The sequence below is a fragment of the Urocampus carinirostris genome, chromosome 4 (assembly GCF_059441175.1).
Source record: "Urocampus carinirostris isolate Australia breed hairy pipefish chromosome 4, RoL_Ucar_1.0, whole genome shotgun sequence".
NCBI lineage: Eukaryota > Metazoa > Chordata > Actinopteri > Syngnathiformes > Syngnathidae > Urocampus > Urocampus carinirostris.
The window spans coordinates 13,697,186-13,713,907 of NC_142352.1; the positions used below are offsets into that span (position 1 = coordinate 13,697,186).

The 16,722-nt window shown below is 40.1% G+C and overlaps 1 protein-coding gene across 1 annotated transcript in view; it reads left to right on the plus strand.

Moving 5' to 3' along the window:
- The first annotated feature begins 2,790 nt into the window (after positions 1–2,790).
- Positions 2,791–16,722, plus strand: part of mybpc3 (myosin binding protein C3) — a 47,729-nt gene continuing 33,797 nt past the window's right edge. Inside the window, exons 1-7 of the mRNA XM_088333178.1 lie at positions 2,791–2,854; positions 8,313–8,582; positions 11,581–11,700; positions 12,951–13,028; positions 13,263–13,411; positions 13,595–13,712; positions 13,830–13,878. Of these exons, the coding sequence (XP_088189304.1) occupies positions 2,830–2,854; positions 8,313–8,582; positions 11,581–11,700; positions 12,951–13,028; positions 13,263–13,411; positions 13,595–13,712; positions 13,830–13,878 (809 nt within the window). The 5' untranslated portion in view covers positions 2,791–2,829. The remainder of the gene's footprint in view (positions 2,855–8,312; positions 8,583–11,580; positions 11,701–12,950; positions 13,029–13,262; positions 13,412–13,594; positions 13,713–13,829; positions 13,879–16,722) is intronic.

The following is a 16,722-nucleotide window of genomic DNA, read 5'->3' on the forward strand; positions in this document are numbered from 1 at the left end:
GGCGTGAACAGAAATGTAAACTTTTAATTGTATTCTTCCTGTGTATTGATGCTTACGATGTTACCTTCCTTGTAAATAAAATCCAAAGCATCGTACAAATGTACTTACACTTTTTGGTGCCTGCTTTCGCTATTTAGGAACACGTGAACGCCAAAACTGGTGAAGCATATATTTGTAAAAAAAAATTTCAACGATGCACCTGTTTTTTAAGTCAAGTCATGTTTATTTGTATCGCCCTTAATATCACAAAGAGTCTCAAAGGGCTGTACGGACCACGGATTATTGCAAACCACAGACTATTATATGTATATACATATATATATATATATATATATATATATATATATATATGTGTGTGGCACAGTTCTAAGGTCTGTGTGGGTTCAAATCCAGCTACTGGACTTCCTGTGCGGAGTTTGTATGTTCTCCCCGTGCTTGCGTGGGTTTCCTCCGGGCACTCCAGTTTCCTCCCACATTCCAAAGACATGCATTTCAGGTGGATTGGCCGGTCCAAATTGTCCCTAGGTGTGAATGTGTGTCTGTCCCAGTGTGCCCTGCGATTGGCTGGCAACCAGTTCAGGGTGTCCCCTGCCCACTGGATGCCCAATGATTGCTGGGATGGGCTCCATCACCCCCGCGACCCTACTGAGGATAAGCGGTGCAGTTAATGAGATGATATATATATATATATATATATATATATATATATATATATATATATATATATATATATATATATATATATATATATATATATATATTCATATGCTATAGAATAGAAGTGTGTTTTAAACGTGGATTTAAACATTCCCACTGAGGTTGCAGACCGAATCTCAGGGGGAAGAGCATTCCACAGCACCGGGACCCGAATGGAGAACGCTCTCAAACCTGCGAATTTCTTCTTGGCTCTTGGGATCACTAGTAGACCAGCATTTTAAGAGCAAAAGCTCTGGACCGGAACATGGGGAGAAATTATATCTGAAAGATAGGAGGGAGCAAGTCCATGCATGATTTTGTATCCTATGGACAGAACCTTAAAATCACATCTTAAGCTAACAGGGAGCCAATGCAGGTTAGCTAAAATCGGGGTAATGTGATCAAACTTTCTTGTCTTAGTTAAAAGCCCTGCTGCAGCATTTTGTACCAGCTGAAGGCTCTTAATTTTGGACTTCGGGAGACCGGAGAGTAGTGCATTACAGTAACCGAGACGTTAGGTAACAAACCCATTAATTATAATCGCTGCATCTGACTGAGACAGCATAGGCCGAATTTTAGCAATGTTGCAAAGATGTAAAAAAGCTGTCCTAGTAATATTCCTAACGTGTTTTTGAAAGGACAGATCATGGTCAAATATGACACCTGAATTTTTGACTGAGTCACTTTGGGTGATATTACATTTGTCAATGTTCAGAGCCGTTTTTGAAAACAAGTCACGGTATTTAGATAGACCGATAACTAGCATTTTGGTCTTGGATGCACGAGATATTAAACAATAAAAATGTCAAAGTTCTTAGCGTGCTGGAGATTCAGTCCAGCATGTTTACACAAGTACTAGAAAGAGGAAGTAGATTTCTTCTGGGTGGATGCTGGGTGACCTCTCACAGCGCCACCACACACGCTGGTAGCGACGGAAAGAATCACTACAGTAATGTCCTGTACTCGGAAAAAGGTGCACACAGTATAAAATTTAATTGATAGCAATGTCCGGATATTTTTCGACATCCTGAAAAAAATCGAATCGAAGTCGAATGCTCGTAAGTAGGGGAGTGTCAGTATGTAGTTCGATAATCCAATGGAAACAGAAAGGAAGAGAGACTTTAAAAAGAAAAAGGGAAAAGATTTTTTGTGTCCGCCAACATAAAAAAGAATGAAGTAGTCAATGTTGTGCTGGGCTTATTTTCACTACAATAATCCTGTTGGCTTGGCTGCTGTATCGCGAGTCGGCACTATCCCCCGAACTGGGCAGAGAGCAGTCGATGATTTCCTGGGCTGTGCTGATGACTTACTTTTGATGTCTGCAGCAAAGCTCCTAGCATACCACACCCTGATGTCATATGCAAGCATGATCTCCACTGTTTTTTCTGTAGAAGGACAGCCAAAACTTCTGACTTAGAGTTCAAGTCAAGTCAAGTCAAATTTATTTATACAGCCCTTAATCACAAAAATGTCTCAAAGGACTGCACAGGATTACAATGACACAATTACCTGATCTTGAACCAACATGCGGGCAAGGAACAACTCAAAACCTCAGCGTGAGGAAAAAGAGAAACCTTGAGAAGGGACCTCACAAGTGGTATCCCCCTTTCAGGATGACCAGGGTGAATTACATTTAGCATTAATTTAATTAATTTTAGAGTCCTGAACAGTCTCAATAGGTAGAGTTGCTTCTGGACCTGCCCTACCACGGCTCTGGTGTTGGCAGATGAGAAGAGGTCATTAGAGATGTCAGAGAGATTCTGTGACACCAATGTAAAACACAGACAAAGCATCATCTCATTATGTCTCTGTTTTAAAGTTCTAAATTTAACTGGTGCCTAAGTTCCAGGGCCCCTGCTCTCAAGGCCTGTCAGCCGACTAGGTGTTGGAGGAAATGATGGTTGAAATATAGCCTTAGCGTGCGTGCGTGCATATGTGCGTTCCTGGCACAGGATGAGCATTGATGGGACGTGCCGAGGGCAGCTGTTGTTCTTTGGCCATTATGCTGGGACCGGAATGAAGGTGTCTGGAGAAAAGGATGGGGTGGGGCGATTGCACTACTGTTAAAGATAAAAGAGCGAGACACACTGCAGAGAAAATCACCTCGTTTTGGAGAGGACATCCTTGGGGAAGATGCCAGAGCCAGTCAAAAAAACGCGTGAGTTTTCCACTTATGTCATTTAAATCATGTTTTTTTTTAATTGGGTGCAGCCCACACATCTGTTACTTGGACAAACTGTAAGCTTCACTCTTGGGCTTGAACATATCCTCTCTTACAAAACACAATTTTTTTGAGATACAAGGACAAAAACCCTGAATGTGTTTTTCCCTCACACTGTCTTGAGCAATATTAACCACAGCCAAACTGCTAGAAAAGCTCTCTACTTGTCTCAAAAGATAAAGAAATTGAAAAAAATAAAATATTAATGAATTTATAACTATAAAAATCCCCAACTAACTTTTATTCCGATTATGTGAGGCCACTAGGAAAACAAAAATAGATTGTAAGCACAATTCATCAAATTTGTTTTAAATCAAAATAAAATTCAGTAATCTATCTATGTCATCATTTGATAAATTGTGTATGTCCCCATTGCCGATCTATAATGAAATGGATGTTTGATTTAAGTGCATTTGCTCAAAATAATTGAGAAAAAAGGACCATGTAACATGACAATAGCTCTACTGCCTTTTCTCATGTCATATAGCTCCCTAATGGTCTAATGAAAACACAGTGGATTTATGGCTCAATAGTTTTTACCATGTTTCCCTGCACAATGTAATTCTTACTTTGGTGTCCACACAGTTGCCAGCGAAAAAAAAAATACTAATCAAGAAACTATATACTGTACATGTATACATAAAAGAATCTCATCTCATCTCATCAGCTGCACCGCTTATCCTCAGTAGGGTCGCGGGGGTGCTGGAGCCCATCCCAGCAATCATCGGGCAGTGGGCAGGGGACACCCTGAACTGGTTGCCAGCCAATCGCAGGGCACACAGGGACAGACAACTCGCTCGCTCATTCACACCTAGGGACAATTTGGACCGGCCAATCCACCTGAAATGCATGTCTTTGGAATGTGGGAGGAAACCGGAGTGCCCGGAGGAAACCCACGCAAGCACGGGGAGAACATACAAACTCCGCACAGGAAGTCTGGTAGCTGGATTTGAACCCACACAGGAGGTTCCCAAGACCTTTGAACTGTGCCGCACACGCGCTAACCACTGCCCCGCCGTGCTGCCCCAGAATATTTTGAATATTAAAATAGAAAAACTCAAGTTAGGTTAAGGCAATAAAATAAAAATAAAGATAAAACTGATAAAACGCTGGAATATACCCTTCTTTTTTGCAATTTTTGGGGGGTATGAGTTGATGTATCTGCAACAGACTTTTTCTTACTTTTACCATTTTCTTTCTACACTCACGAAAACTGCGAAAATGAGCATTAAATCATCCTCCAAAGCCTAAACCCAGGCCCTTCCTCCCCCCTCCTGTTACCTGATTGGTTGTGCGTCCAGGAACAGCTTTGATAAAAGTGTGATTAGAGGAGATAGGAGTTTGGGAAAAATATATATAAAGGCTCTTTGAACATAGTTGGACATTGTTAACACATACTTGATAGCAAAATTATTCTAGCTCTATCTTTTTGAGGAGACCTCAAACAACATGCACCACTTTTTAGTGAAACAACGTTTTACTACATTATGAATTAAATATTCAATGGTTCAAAATCACATCCATAGAAGTATACAGTGGTCAGCAATCACCGGGCTGTGGGCCGCTACTGGGCTGTAGGTCTTTGGTAATCGGCCGTAGAAAAAAAAGAAAGTTGCCTTATTTTTTGGATATGGCACATTTAGTTTTTCCCACAAAAAACTCAAAGTATGGGTGCGCAATATACACAACGTTTTACGATAGTGTATTACTGTATTTGAGCAATGATTGATTGGATGCAACTGGAATCGAACACGAATCACAGAAGTAAAAGTGCATAATCTTAACCACTAGTATTCTTACTTATACTTATTTAATATGATTCAATGTTTGATTCATTATCATGATTCCCTCATCGTTCTTTTTTGCATTTATTAATATACTTCAAGACAACTTTTGTTTTTCTCCATTGTTTAACTGTTAGAGCAGTCGGGAACCTCTTGACCCAATGAGACATAAAAGCAAAAATATTTTGTTACTTTTTGGGGGGACGGGGGTTTCCACACAATATATTTTAAGACAAATTTATACAAAACTGTCAACCCACTCTCCAGACAAAATCTAATTCTTCAGCACATTTTTTCACCGTGTGACATTAGATGATTTGATGAAATCTTTGAAATTACAAGCCTGTCCCATATCGATAAAAATATACAACTTAAAATGTTTCTCCCTCCCAAAGTGTTGAGGCTCATCATGACTGTCATTTTTGTCCTAAAGACTGTTTTCAAACACGGTGAAAAATAATGCAAACAAGGATACCCATGTTTACCTTCAGTACAGACTGCACTGGGCGAGGGTAAGAAGCTGTGCGTACACCGTGTGTATAGCGCCGCCTACTCCTACCGCTCACCCTGTCAAACTGTAGTTCTAAAATTGTGCACTACCACACATCGGCCCGGTATTGCAGTACCTCCGGGAACGGTGCATTCGCACTGATCGCTGCTTGGCCCTGTGGCTAGGACCATGACTCAGCCTCTTGGCTGTGAGCAAGTGTCTCGGCCTCTTGGCTTTGTAGTGTATTATGATTTGACCGATAATGGATAATGGATAATTGATAAAGAATATAGAACAATAAACCTCTACAAAACCCGCTTTGCCCTGTTTTTGGGTGTTGACAGTATGTTCTGTGGATTTTTTTCATAAAGCGTCTCAACAGTGAACATAAATTGTTTATAGGTTTCCATGTAAAGGATTCTTTAGCGATGTGCAATCAAAACGGGGTCTGTTGATGTGACTGTGATTGTCAACTGTAGTTAGAAATAAGCCAAACCTTACATGTAATCAGTTTTGTCCTGGCTTTTCACATGCTACAATTGTAAACAATTGCGCATGTTCCATTTAACTTCGAGCCTGTTGTGCTGAAAAAAGCCATATATGGCTCACCATCCACAGGTTCCCGACTCCTGTGTTTGAGAATGGAGAGAATTTGAGAGTATAACATTCGTCTTTGGTACCTTAAGTAAAAATATTGTGATGTTGAGACAAAATGGAATGTCTTTACGTATATCTTGTATCTCTAGTGGTCAAGTGATTACACAGTAGATTTAGGGTGATTATAATTTGTAATTATTATTGTTCAAACTAATGTTATTACTATTATTAAAGTCGGTCAGTGGTACAGAAAAGGTTGGGGACCATTGCTTTGTTTCATGATTTTCTTTTTGATGGACCAATGTTGATGACATGTTTAACAAAATATAGTCATGAACTCCTACAAAATTGTGATGTTGTGTTGTTTTTTTTTTTTTTTTTACATTTGTACATATTAATTTCTTTTACGCAGTTTTCACACTACTTTTAAGTTTGTTGTGATACAGTCGACCTCGGAGTTGACTCTTTATCGCAACAACACTCATTTCCATTGGCTAACATTATTATTCAAACCCCAAATAACGCTTATGTATATAAAGGCAGCATCACATGGAAATGATTCCATCTTCTTTCACACAAGTGAGTGAAAGAAAAGCCATGAATGTACTTAATGTGAGTAGGCTCCGGGATACTGGTCTCCTCAAACAATAAAAAATATTATTTGCTGCTTTTGAAGAAGGTCTATGGCAAGAGTAAGTGTATACATCAGTAGTGGCCCGCAAGGTAGTTTTCTTACGGCCCCTGTGTTAATCTCCAGGCCAACATATGTTTCCACCCAGTCTCAAACCGAGCATAAATATATTTTCATACACAATTTATAAACACCACTCATCTGTCATGATGCGATTTTATTTCTCTTTTATTGTTTTCCAATTGTGACGTTTTAACAAATCACATTGGCCGTCTAAAAGTGATTGTATAAAAGAATAAAAGAGACTTATCAACCGAAAACAAAATTTAGGCCTAGAGAGGAGTCATAGCAGATTGGAGCCAACCCTCTGGTTCGAGAAACTGAAGGGCCCACAAGTATTTCAGTCACTCAAAAGCTTTAAAAATAGATCCAAGATAATCCCACTGCTGTGATAACCGTGCTTGTGCAGCAACTTAACCCTACTGAACTCATTCATTAGTTCTTTGCATATGCATCCTCAATTTAAACACATTTAAGCTATCACAAATAGACTGTGGAAAAAAACCCAGACTTTTTACGTTATTTGCAAATTTAAATGAAGTGGCCGCGTGTTGAATAACTACAAAGTGATGTCAGAAACTGCTATGTTCAAATATTTTAGCCTACAGTATATTGTCCAAACCTTTTCCACTAGGAATCACTTTTGGAAAATTGAAGTAGACTTTGAATTTGGTTTAACAGCCCTTTAAATAAAAATAATAAAACATGTATTTTTGCATGAGATTACTGAGCATTAATTTTACCAAAACCATCTATTTTTGGGAAAAGGGTTGACTTCAAAAATGTAAAATTTGAACTATTTAAAAAACCTTCACAGTGATTTTACTTTAGGGGGCAAAGTCGAATCCCAGTTGCAAAACTTGAGCTGGTATTTGCTAATTGTTGTTCTAACTTAGATTTTGTTACAAAATACAGACTTTATGTGTCGTGCGTACATGTAATACTTGGCCCTCTGTGTCACATAAACGATAAGCATAAGCAGTTTTTATTGTTAAAAAAAACCATAACAATCTGTGAAATGTTTCGTTTAAATCGGCCCAATTTCAGATTTTGTCATGATTTGTCAAATGCTCTCACCTGCGCTCACCCTTTCAGCCCCAGCTGCCACTTGTTCCCTAATTAGTCCTCCTCCTATTTAAGCACGTCAGTCTCGTTTATTCCTGGTCAGTCCGTCCGCGAAACTCGGTGCATGCAAGGCAAGCACTTTTGACTCTGGCTCCCGTTTTGATCCTGACCTGTTTCCTGTATCGAACCAAGATCTAAGCTCCGTTATCTTGTCTCGGTTACCCGTATCCTGATTCTGTTTACTGTATCGATCCCCTTTCCAAGCTCCGTTATCGTGTCCCGGCTACCCGTATCCTGCATTATTCTGTTTCCTGTGTTGATCCCCAATCCAAGCTCCGTTCTCCTGTCCTGGTTATCCGCATCCTGCCTGATTCTGTTTCCTGTATCGATCCCCGTTCCAAGCTCTGTTATCCTGTCCCGGCTACCTGAATCCTGCCTGATTCTGTTTCCTGTGTAGATCCCCGAATCAAGCTCCGTTTTCCTGTCCCGGCTACCCGTATCTTGTCTGATTCTGTTTCCTGTGTCAATCACCGATCCAAGCTCCGTTCTCCTGTCCCGGTTACCCGATCCTGCCTAATTATTTTCCCTGTATCGATCCCCGATCCAAGCTCAATTCTCCTGTCCCTTTTACCCGTATCCTGCCTGATTCAGTTTCTGGTATCGATCCCCAATCGCTGGCTTCCCCGATTCCTTAACAAAGCAATGTGTGAAACTTTATACGCATTTGGGTCCCCTGCTTGTACCCGTTGTGACAGATTTGTGTTTCAGTTTCAGCCTTTACCAAGAAGCCAAAGACGCAAGAAGCAGAAGAAGGCTCCTCAGTGATCTTCGAAGTAGAAACCGAGAAAGCCGACGCCAAAGTCAAATGGCAATGTAATACAAAAGATCTCGCCAGTGGGGACAAATACGAGATCGCGGCGGAGGGAAATAAGCATTCCCTCACCATAAAAGCCGTTTCCCGGGAAGATGCCAACGTCTATGCTGTGATTGCTGGCGGCTCGAAGGTCAAATTTGACCTAAAGGTCCAACCAAAGAAAGGTGCGTTGCACATAGGTCCATACCTGTCAACCTGTACGGTTGTATGTTTCCCCCTTTTCAGTCTCTTTTATTTCATTCTCTCTCTCTGTCTCTCTCTTTCAGTCACTGACTTTATTTTTATTTATCTCTGTCTTTCTCTCTTTTTTCTTTCTTTTCTCTTTCCCTCTTTAGTTCTCTGTATTTTTCTTTATCGCTCTTTCTTTTTTTCTGCTCTCTTCTTTTTACTCACAATTAATCTGGTAATAACAAAGTAACAACATAGTATATCAAGTTGTTATTTTAGAAATGTATATCAAACTGGGTGCCCTTTGCACTAATATGTAGCAAAATGTAGCTCTCAGCTTGAAAAAGGTTGGGCAGCCCTGATTTAGTATGTTCAGTATTGTTGATTGAAAAGAAGTTAGTTTTACCACAGGCGCGCAACACGGTCGGGTGCGCAACACACATCACCCTTTAAATAAAAGCCATGCTTGTCAGTATCTTGGACCAGATAAGGCAGAAACATCTTGGGAAAATATCTGCAGTTGTGTGTTGCAACCCTTTGAAATGCGCTTGTGCAGCGACCTTGACCTTCCACTGGCATTATTTAGTCATGAGTAATCAGCACTTGACTGGCTCTCAAGCCAGACACGAGAGCGTGTGGAAGAAAAGCCATGCAACCAAAGATGAGATGTATGAGTACGGTTATATTCTGAAAACAAAAAAATTCCGATAATTTATTTAGTTAAGTTAAGTTATATGACTCCAAACAGATACTCAGATTCAGATATACCGTACTAACATTATCATTATCGTTCAGGTACAGATGTATATGGAACAAAATGTCTATACATACATTTTACAAAATGTGTGGATGTGCAATAGTAAATACATAATTCTAGCTATATCAACAATGTACTGTAGTTCAACAGGAGCATCTCGGATAAATGTGCAAAATGGGCAGTCAGGTAAAAGTATTGTCACGACCAGAACAGAATCAGGACCCAAATGTGTAGCGTGAACACAAGTTTATTGATAGAAAGAGGACGGGCAGCGCCAGCGATCCAGTGGAAGCAAGCCACTCACACAATCAGATCAAGATCCGAATACGGAAGGAAATCTTCCGGAGCGGGAGATGGCGGTGTCAAGGGCGGAAAAACAGGTCGATAGCCGGGACAGGAGAGCAAAAACGTGGGCGGGATTAAAAACAGGTCGTAAACCGGGACAGGAGATCAAACGTGGTCGGAATCAAAAACAGGTCAGAGCCGGAGACATCAGGGGAGATCAGGAACGGACAGGTGCAAAAACGGGTGCAAAAACGAGACAGGCGGGAGTCAGGGTCAAAATGCTTGCCTTGTAACAACAGAGGTTAGCTGACGGACTGACAATCGGAGAGTGAAAAGGAATGGGCTTAAATAGGGAAAGGGGACCAATCAGGTAGCCCGCAGTGACTGGCGCCAAATGAACGGGCACGGGTGATGCCAATCAGTAATCATGACACGTATGTTCTCATAATACAGTACAGTATATAGTAAAGCAGCGCAGAGGAGTGGATAGGTACTATGTGAACTGTCGATAGAGCAAGGAAAAACATGTGCAAATAGATCTTTATATGTCCAGATTTGTGACAGCAATTTAGGTCGTTTGAGCATTACCTGTTTTTGGGATGTTTATTGTTATTATTTGTATTGTATATAAATGACTTATGTAACGTATCATCAAGATTAAAATATATTCTTTCTGCTGGTGATGCCACTTTATTAAGCTCAGGAAAGTTTCACAGAGTGAATGTTAGCCATGATATTAGCTGGAGATCACATATGAACTGGATACAATCCAAATTAGCAAAGAACATTACAGTTATGAGTAGATGCAGACAAATATTTGACCATAAAGACCATCATGTAATGTACTTCCACTGTTCTCACTATCCTCCTCACAGTTCCCAAGTCATAGGCCCTGCAACCTCTACGTCACATAGATACACAGTTGGTCAGGATACTCTCTGAAAAGCAACATTGAGTTGATCTTTATCATATCATGTGGGTTGCAATATATTTGGCTCTTCTAGGTTCTCAGAAAAACAGCACTAAAGAGAGCATATATCATGAAGTTACCACTAAGTAGGGGTGGGTAGATCAATAGATAATATTGATACTAAGCTAGTACTTGGATCAGATCAATATTAGATAGAGATAGATAGATAGATAGATACTTTATTCATCCCCTAAGGGAAATTCACATTATTGTCCTGGGATCGATACTTTGCTCCTCCACCCATCTCCACATAGTTCAGCTTCTCTATGTAGATAGCATCTACTATCTTCTATCTTTCACACTGCACCCTTGGCTATATTTTGCAGGTCTGCAATGTATGCCTCAGTGGGTAACTGATAGGCACACCTTTCACTACATGAACTGACAAGCAGAAGAAAGGGCCAAATCTATGTGCCTACCGCCTACCAGAAATTTAAAATGACAGAGGTAATCAGGAAGTGCAGCGCGGTGTGTACTTTTTTCAACTACAGAAACAATGTCAGGTGTTATTAATGTGTTAAAAGCGGTCTGCCCCTGTGGCAACACCACAAATTTACATAAACACATGAATAAAGGTCACCCTCCAGAGAGCAACGAGCTGAAACAAACTTTTTTAATGAGTTTTTGGAAAAAAAACTTTAAATCAATTGTCAATATGGCATGAAATAAAGGACGATAGATACTTATTTGCATTACTGACTTTATTTTCAAAATGTTGTGAAATAAAGTGGTTGTTTAGTTGTTTTGTCTACGTTGTTATTCTGTATTTTTATTTTTGATATATTTAGGCTTGACTCTCTTGGCTTTTGTTCTGAAACAGTTTTAATAGAAATAATTCTGTTTTTTTTACACTGTAAAAGTCGGATTGGTATCAATCAATACTACCCTGTATATACTTGCATCGGATCGATACCAACATTTACGGTATCGCCCACCCAAACCACTAAGTGTGCAACATGTCTACATGGTAACCTAAACACAGAACCTCCTGCTGTGGTTCCTGCAACTGCATCAGAACAGTTGAGTGTGACGCAAGAACAACAGAATGCCACACCTGAAGCAGCGCCTATAGGAAACCAAGACACTGCTCCACCGACAGAAGGTAAGTAAACAGAAATAATACTGCACAATTGTTTGTGGAAAGGTCTTACTTTTCACTTTTTCACTCGCCTTTAGGAAAACTGTTGAGTATTTTACCCATGTCACAAACCACGGGACCTGACAGCGTTTGTTTTACTCAGTTTTTATCAAGAAAGAAAACAGTGCTTGCATCCACGATCCAATGATCGTCGGTCACGGGTAGCAGATAGCAGGAACGCGGAGGTGGCACTTCCGTGTTAAGCAAGGGTAGTCGTTGGCAGCGAGAAAAACAGGTCGACAGGGCAGGATTGTTTCGGAGAGTACAAAGGCTTGCCTAGCTGAGAGCAAATGGTTCGCAGACGGTCTGATGGGTTCCTTTCGGAAGACCGGGGTTTAAAAGGAGTCCAACAGCCAATCAGGTCCCGTGGCTGTTGGCGCCAATGGGGCAGCCGCACGTGCCCCGAATCAGGAATCATGACAACCCAAATTGCTTTCAAAAGGGCCAATCCTGTGGAAAACTGGTTAGCAAGTCTGATTCACGGTTCCTGTGTGCAGTTTAGCCTACTGGCCTCCCTGTATGAAATGTGCATGTTCTCCACCTGTCTGTTTTTTCCAAGCTATACGGTTTCCTCCCACGATACAGGTGGATTGGTGACTCCAAACTGTCCTAAGGATAGTTACATGTGTCTATGTCTTCCCTGTGATCAATCAGTCCAGGCTGTTTTGATGTCAGCTGGGATGGGCTCCAGCACCCCTGCTATATTAGCAAACATTAAAGGGATTTCCAAATTCTAAAATGTATAATCGCGATATATTTTCAGAGATAATATATTTTGAAAACAGTCTGTCTCGTCTTTGAGTTCCTAATATCTGAGGCTCAGGTGAAGCATACCAGCACCCTCGTGAGCCAGTCACTCTATTGGTTTGGGAGAGGATTTGAGTGTTTGTAGACAGGTTTTGCTAGTTTTTTTGCAGAATGGTTGGGCGTTGTGTCGCAGATCGGTGCAGCAATGGTATAACAAATGGCGAGCAGCCTTAATGGTGTGAACTGGCAATATCATATTATTTGAAAGACAAGCGGCAATAACACGAGAGGAAAGTCACAATCACATACCTAAAATGAGGGGAAGTCAAAAAAGGAGAACCCAGTTGTAAGTCAGATGTTACCCTTCATGTTTTTATAATTCTCAACATATTGTCATATGATGTTTTTACTTTACACCGTACGAGTCACTAACCTAAACTTACCTTATCTTATCTTGTGCATTGAAGATGGCCAGCCTCAAGACACCCGGCAGGACCTCACAGGCCTCTTTATGGAGAAACCCCAAAGTGGAGAAGTGACCGTAGGTGAGAATCTTATCACTCAACTTTGCACAGTTCATGTTTGTTTTACTTAAACAATTTATGAAACAGACTCAGCCCCTAAACAGAGCCATGTGAATTCCATGTACGAGGATAATTTTTGACAGTAACATCTCATGGCCAAGCATATTTTGATCATTATGTATGGATATTTTTACAAACCATCGATCCAACAAATGGAGAGTTATGTTTTTAAGGGAATTTTGATTCTGTGTCTAGGTGGAAACATAACATTTGTGGCAAAAGTCAATGCCGAATCACTGCTGAAGAAACCAACCATCAAATGGTTTAAGGGGAAGTGGATGGACCTCGCTAGTAAATCTGGAAAACATCTGCAACTCAAGGAGTTCTATGACCGAAACACCAAAGTAAAAAAGACCATTTTTATGCATTAGGTTTCATGTTATTGTTTATTTGGATGTTCATTTATTTCAATTAATAATAGCGAAAGTTAATATAGAAAAAAATAATTTAATCTGTTTTTTAGTATAATATTTGCCCCTTTTGTCTATGAAAGATTAAAAAAAAGTTGAAAATCATCCCTGAAACAGGTCCACACCTTCGAGATGCACATCATGGAGGCCAAGCCCAACTTTGCAGGAGCTTACAGATGTGAAGTTTCATCCAAAAACAAGTTTGACAGCTGTAATTTTCAACTGACTGTACATGGTTAGTCCGTTAAAATCGCTGTTCTTGTGTCTTTGATTTTTTTCAAAAGTGGTTTAATCAGTTATTCCAAATGTATACAACAAAACATCATTTCAACTGATTTTTCTCCATACTTAGAGGCTTGCACTACTGAAGGTTTTGACATAAGAGCAGCTTTTCGACGCACGTAAGTTTGCACGTTTCTGTTGGAATATGCAGATCGTATACCTTTCTTTCTTTGCTCTCACATCCCAAAAACATTCTTTGACATTCTAAAGATGACCAAGAATAAGATCATACATTATACAGTGGCTCGCAAAACTATTTGGCCCCCTTGAACTGCCACATTTCTGACTTCAAACATAAAGATATAAAACTGTAAATTCTTGTGAAGCATGAACAATAAGTGGGACACAATCATGAAGCGGAACACTCTTTATTGGATATTTTAAACTTTTTTAACAAATAAAAATGAAAAAGTGGGTGAGCAAAATTATTCAACCCCTTTACTTTCAGTGCAGCAAACTCTCTCCAGAAGTTCAGTGAGGATCTCTGAATGATTCAATGTTGATCTAAATGATTAACGATGATAAATGGAATCCACCAGTGTGTAATCAAGTCTTTGTATAAATGCACCTGCACTGTGATAGTCTCAGAGGTCTGTTTAAAGTGAAGAGGGCATCATGAAGAACGAGGAATACACCAGGCACGTCCAAGATACTGTTGTGGGGAAGTTTATAGCTGGATCATCAAGTGGAACACACTTTATTGGATATTTTAAACTTTTTTAATGAATTAAAAACAAAAAAGTGGGTGTGCAAAATTATTCAGCCCCATTGAGTTAATACTTTGTAGCGCCACCTTTTGCTGCGATTATAACTGCAAGTTGCTTGGGGTATGTCCCTATCAGTTTTGCACATCGAGTATTTTTGCCCATTCCCGAATGGTCTGGTATTTGGTTCCATTCATCTTCCCATCAATTTTAACCATCCTTTCCCTGCTGAAGAAGAGCAGGCCCAAACCATGATGCTGCCACCACCATGTTTGACTGTGGGGATGGTGTGTTGAGAGTGATGAGCTGTGCTGCTTCTATGGAAAACATAACGTCTTGCATTGTTGCCAAAAAGTTTGATTTTGGTCTCATCTGACCAGAGCACCTTCTTCCACATGTTTGGTGTGTCTCCCAGGTGGCTTGTGGCAAACTTTAAACAACACTTTTTATGGATATCTTTAAGAAATGACTTCCTCATTACCATTCTTCCGTAAAGGCCAGTACGACTGATTGTTGTCCTATGGAGAGATTCTCCCCCTCAGCTGTAGACCTCTGCAGTTCATCCAGTGATCATGGGCCTCTTGGCTGCATCTATGAACAGTTTTCTCCTTGTATGAGCTGAAAGTTTAGGGGGACGGCCCGATCTTGGTAGATTTGCGGTGGTCTGATACGCCTTCCATTTCAATATTATTGCTTGCACAGAGCTCCTTGGGAAGTTTAAAGCTTGGGAAATCTTTTTGTATCCAAATCCAGCTATAAACTTCCCCACAACAGTATCTCGGACGTGCCTGGTGTATTCCTCGTTCTTCATGATGCTCTCTGCACTTTAAACAGACCTCTGAGACTATCACAGTGCAGGTGCATTTATACAAAGACTTGATTACACACTGGTGGATTCCATTTATCATGGTTAATCATTTAGATCAACATTGAATCATTCAGAGATTATCCCTGAACTTCTGGACAGAGTTTGCTGCACTGAAAGTAAAGGGGCTGAATAATTTTGCTCACCCACTTTTTCATTTTTTATTTGTTAAAAAAGTTTAAAATATCCAATAAAGTGTGTTCCACTTCATGATTGTGTCCCACTTATTGTTGATGCTTCACAAGAAATTACAGTTTTATTTCTTAATGTTTGAAGTCTGAAATGTGGCAAAAGGTCACAAAGTTCAAGGGGGCCAAATAGTTTCTCAAGCCACTGTATTTTACATTTCTTTTCATCCTTGTGATGTGTTTTTAGTGGTATTTCACAAATACGTCATATTCATAAGCCAGACCACATTCAGCAAACTCAGTAAAATTACTATGCTATGCTAACCTATTAGGAGCGATGCCGACTTGAAGAAAAGCGGAGCGCCAATAAGGTAGTAAAAGTTTAATGTTGCAACCATTAAACTTTATGGAGTGTTCATGAAGTGAGAAACCTGGACTGAGATTGAAAAGTCCTTCAAAAACAGAGAAAATGTCTTCTCTTCTTTGAAATCAGACGGAACCAACAATACTGTTGATATTTGAAGGAGCTCAGAAGGCAGAATGTGAGAGAGCCAACAGACAAAAGAGGAAATCATGATAAGAATTCCACAGAAGTATTTTATATTCTAAAATATTACATATAATATCAATAGATAGATAGATAGATAGATAGATACTTTATTCATCCCCGCAAAAGGAATACAATATACAAATACCCAATGTGACGTGCTAATAACCACTGTAGCGTGTTGTATAGAGTATTTAAATAGTAATAGTAAATAAAACAAAACAAATAAAAACAAGACAAAATAAATAAATACACATTTCATAAACTGATAAGAATTTGTAGTAACGACAACAACAGTAAAAATAATAATAATTACACTACTACTACTACTACTACTTGTCAGGACCAGAACGGAAACAGGACCCAATTGTTTCATTGGAGGAAAGAGAAAGGGCGGCGCCCACAATCCGGTGTTCGCTGAACGTGAGAAACAAGTCGCTCTTGTACTTGATGATGCTCCGAACGTGGAAGTGGATCTTCTGTAGCGAGCGATGGCGGTGTCAGGGACGGAAAAACGGGTCGGTAGCGGGGACTGGGACAGCAAAGCGTGGTTGGGGTCGGAAACGAGTCATAAGCCAGGACGGGAGAGTAGACTTAGTCAGAATCAAAAATGGGTCGTAAGCCGGGACAGGAAGAGCAGACGTGGTAGGGATCAAAACAGGTCGTGGACGGAGACAAACGGGAGCAAAAACAGGACAGGCGGGAGTCAGGGTCGAAAA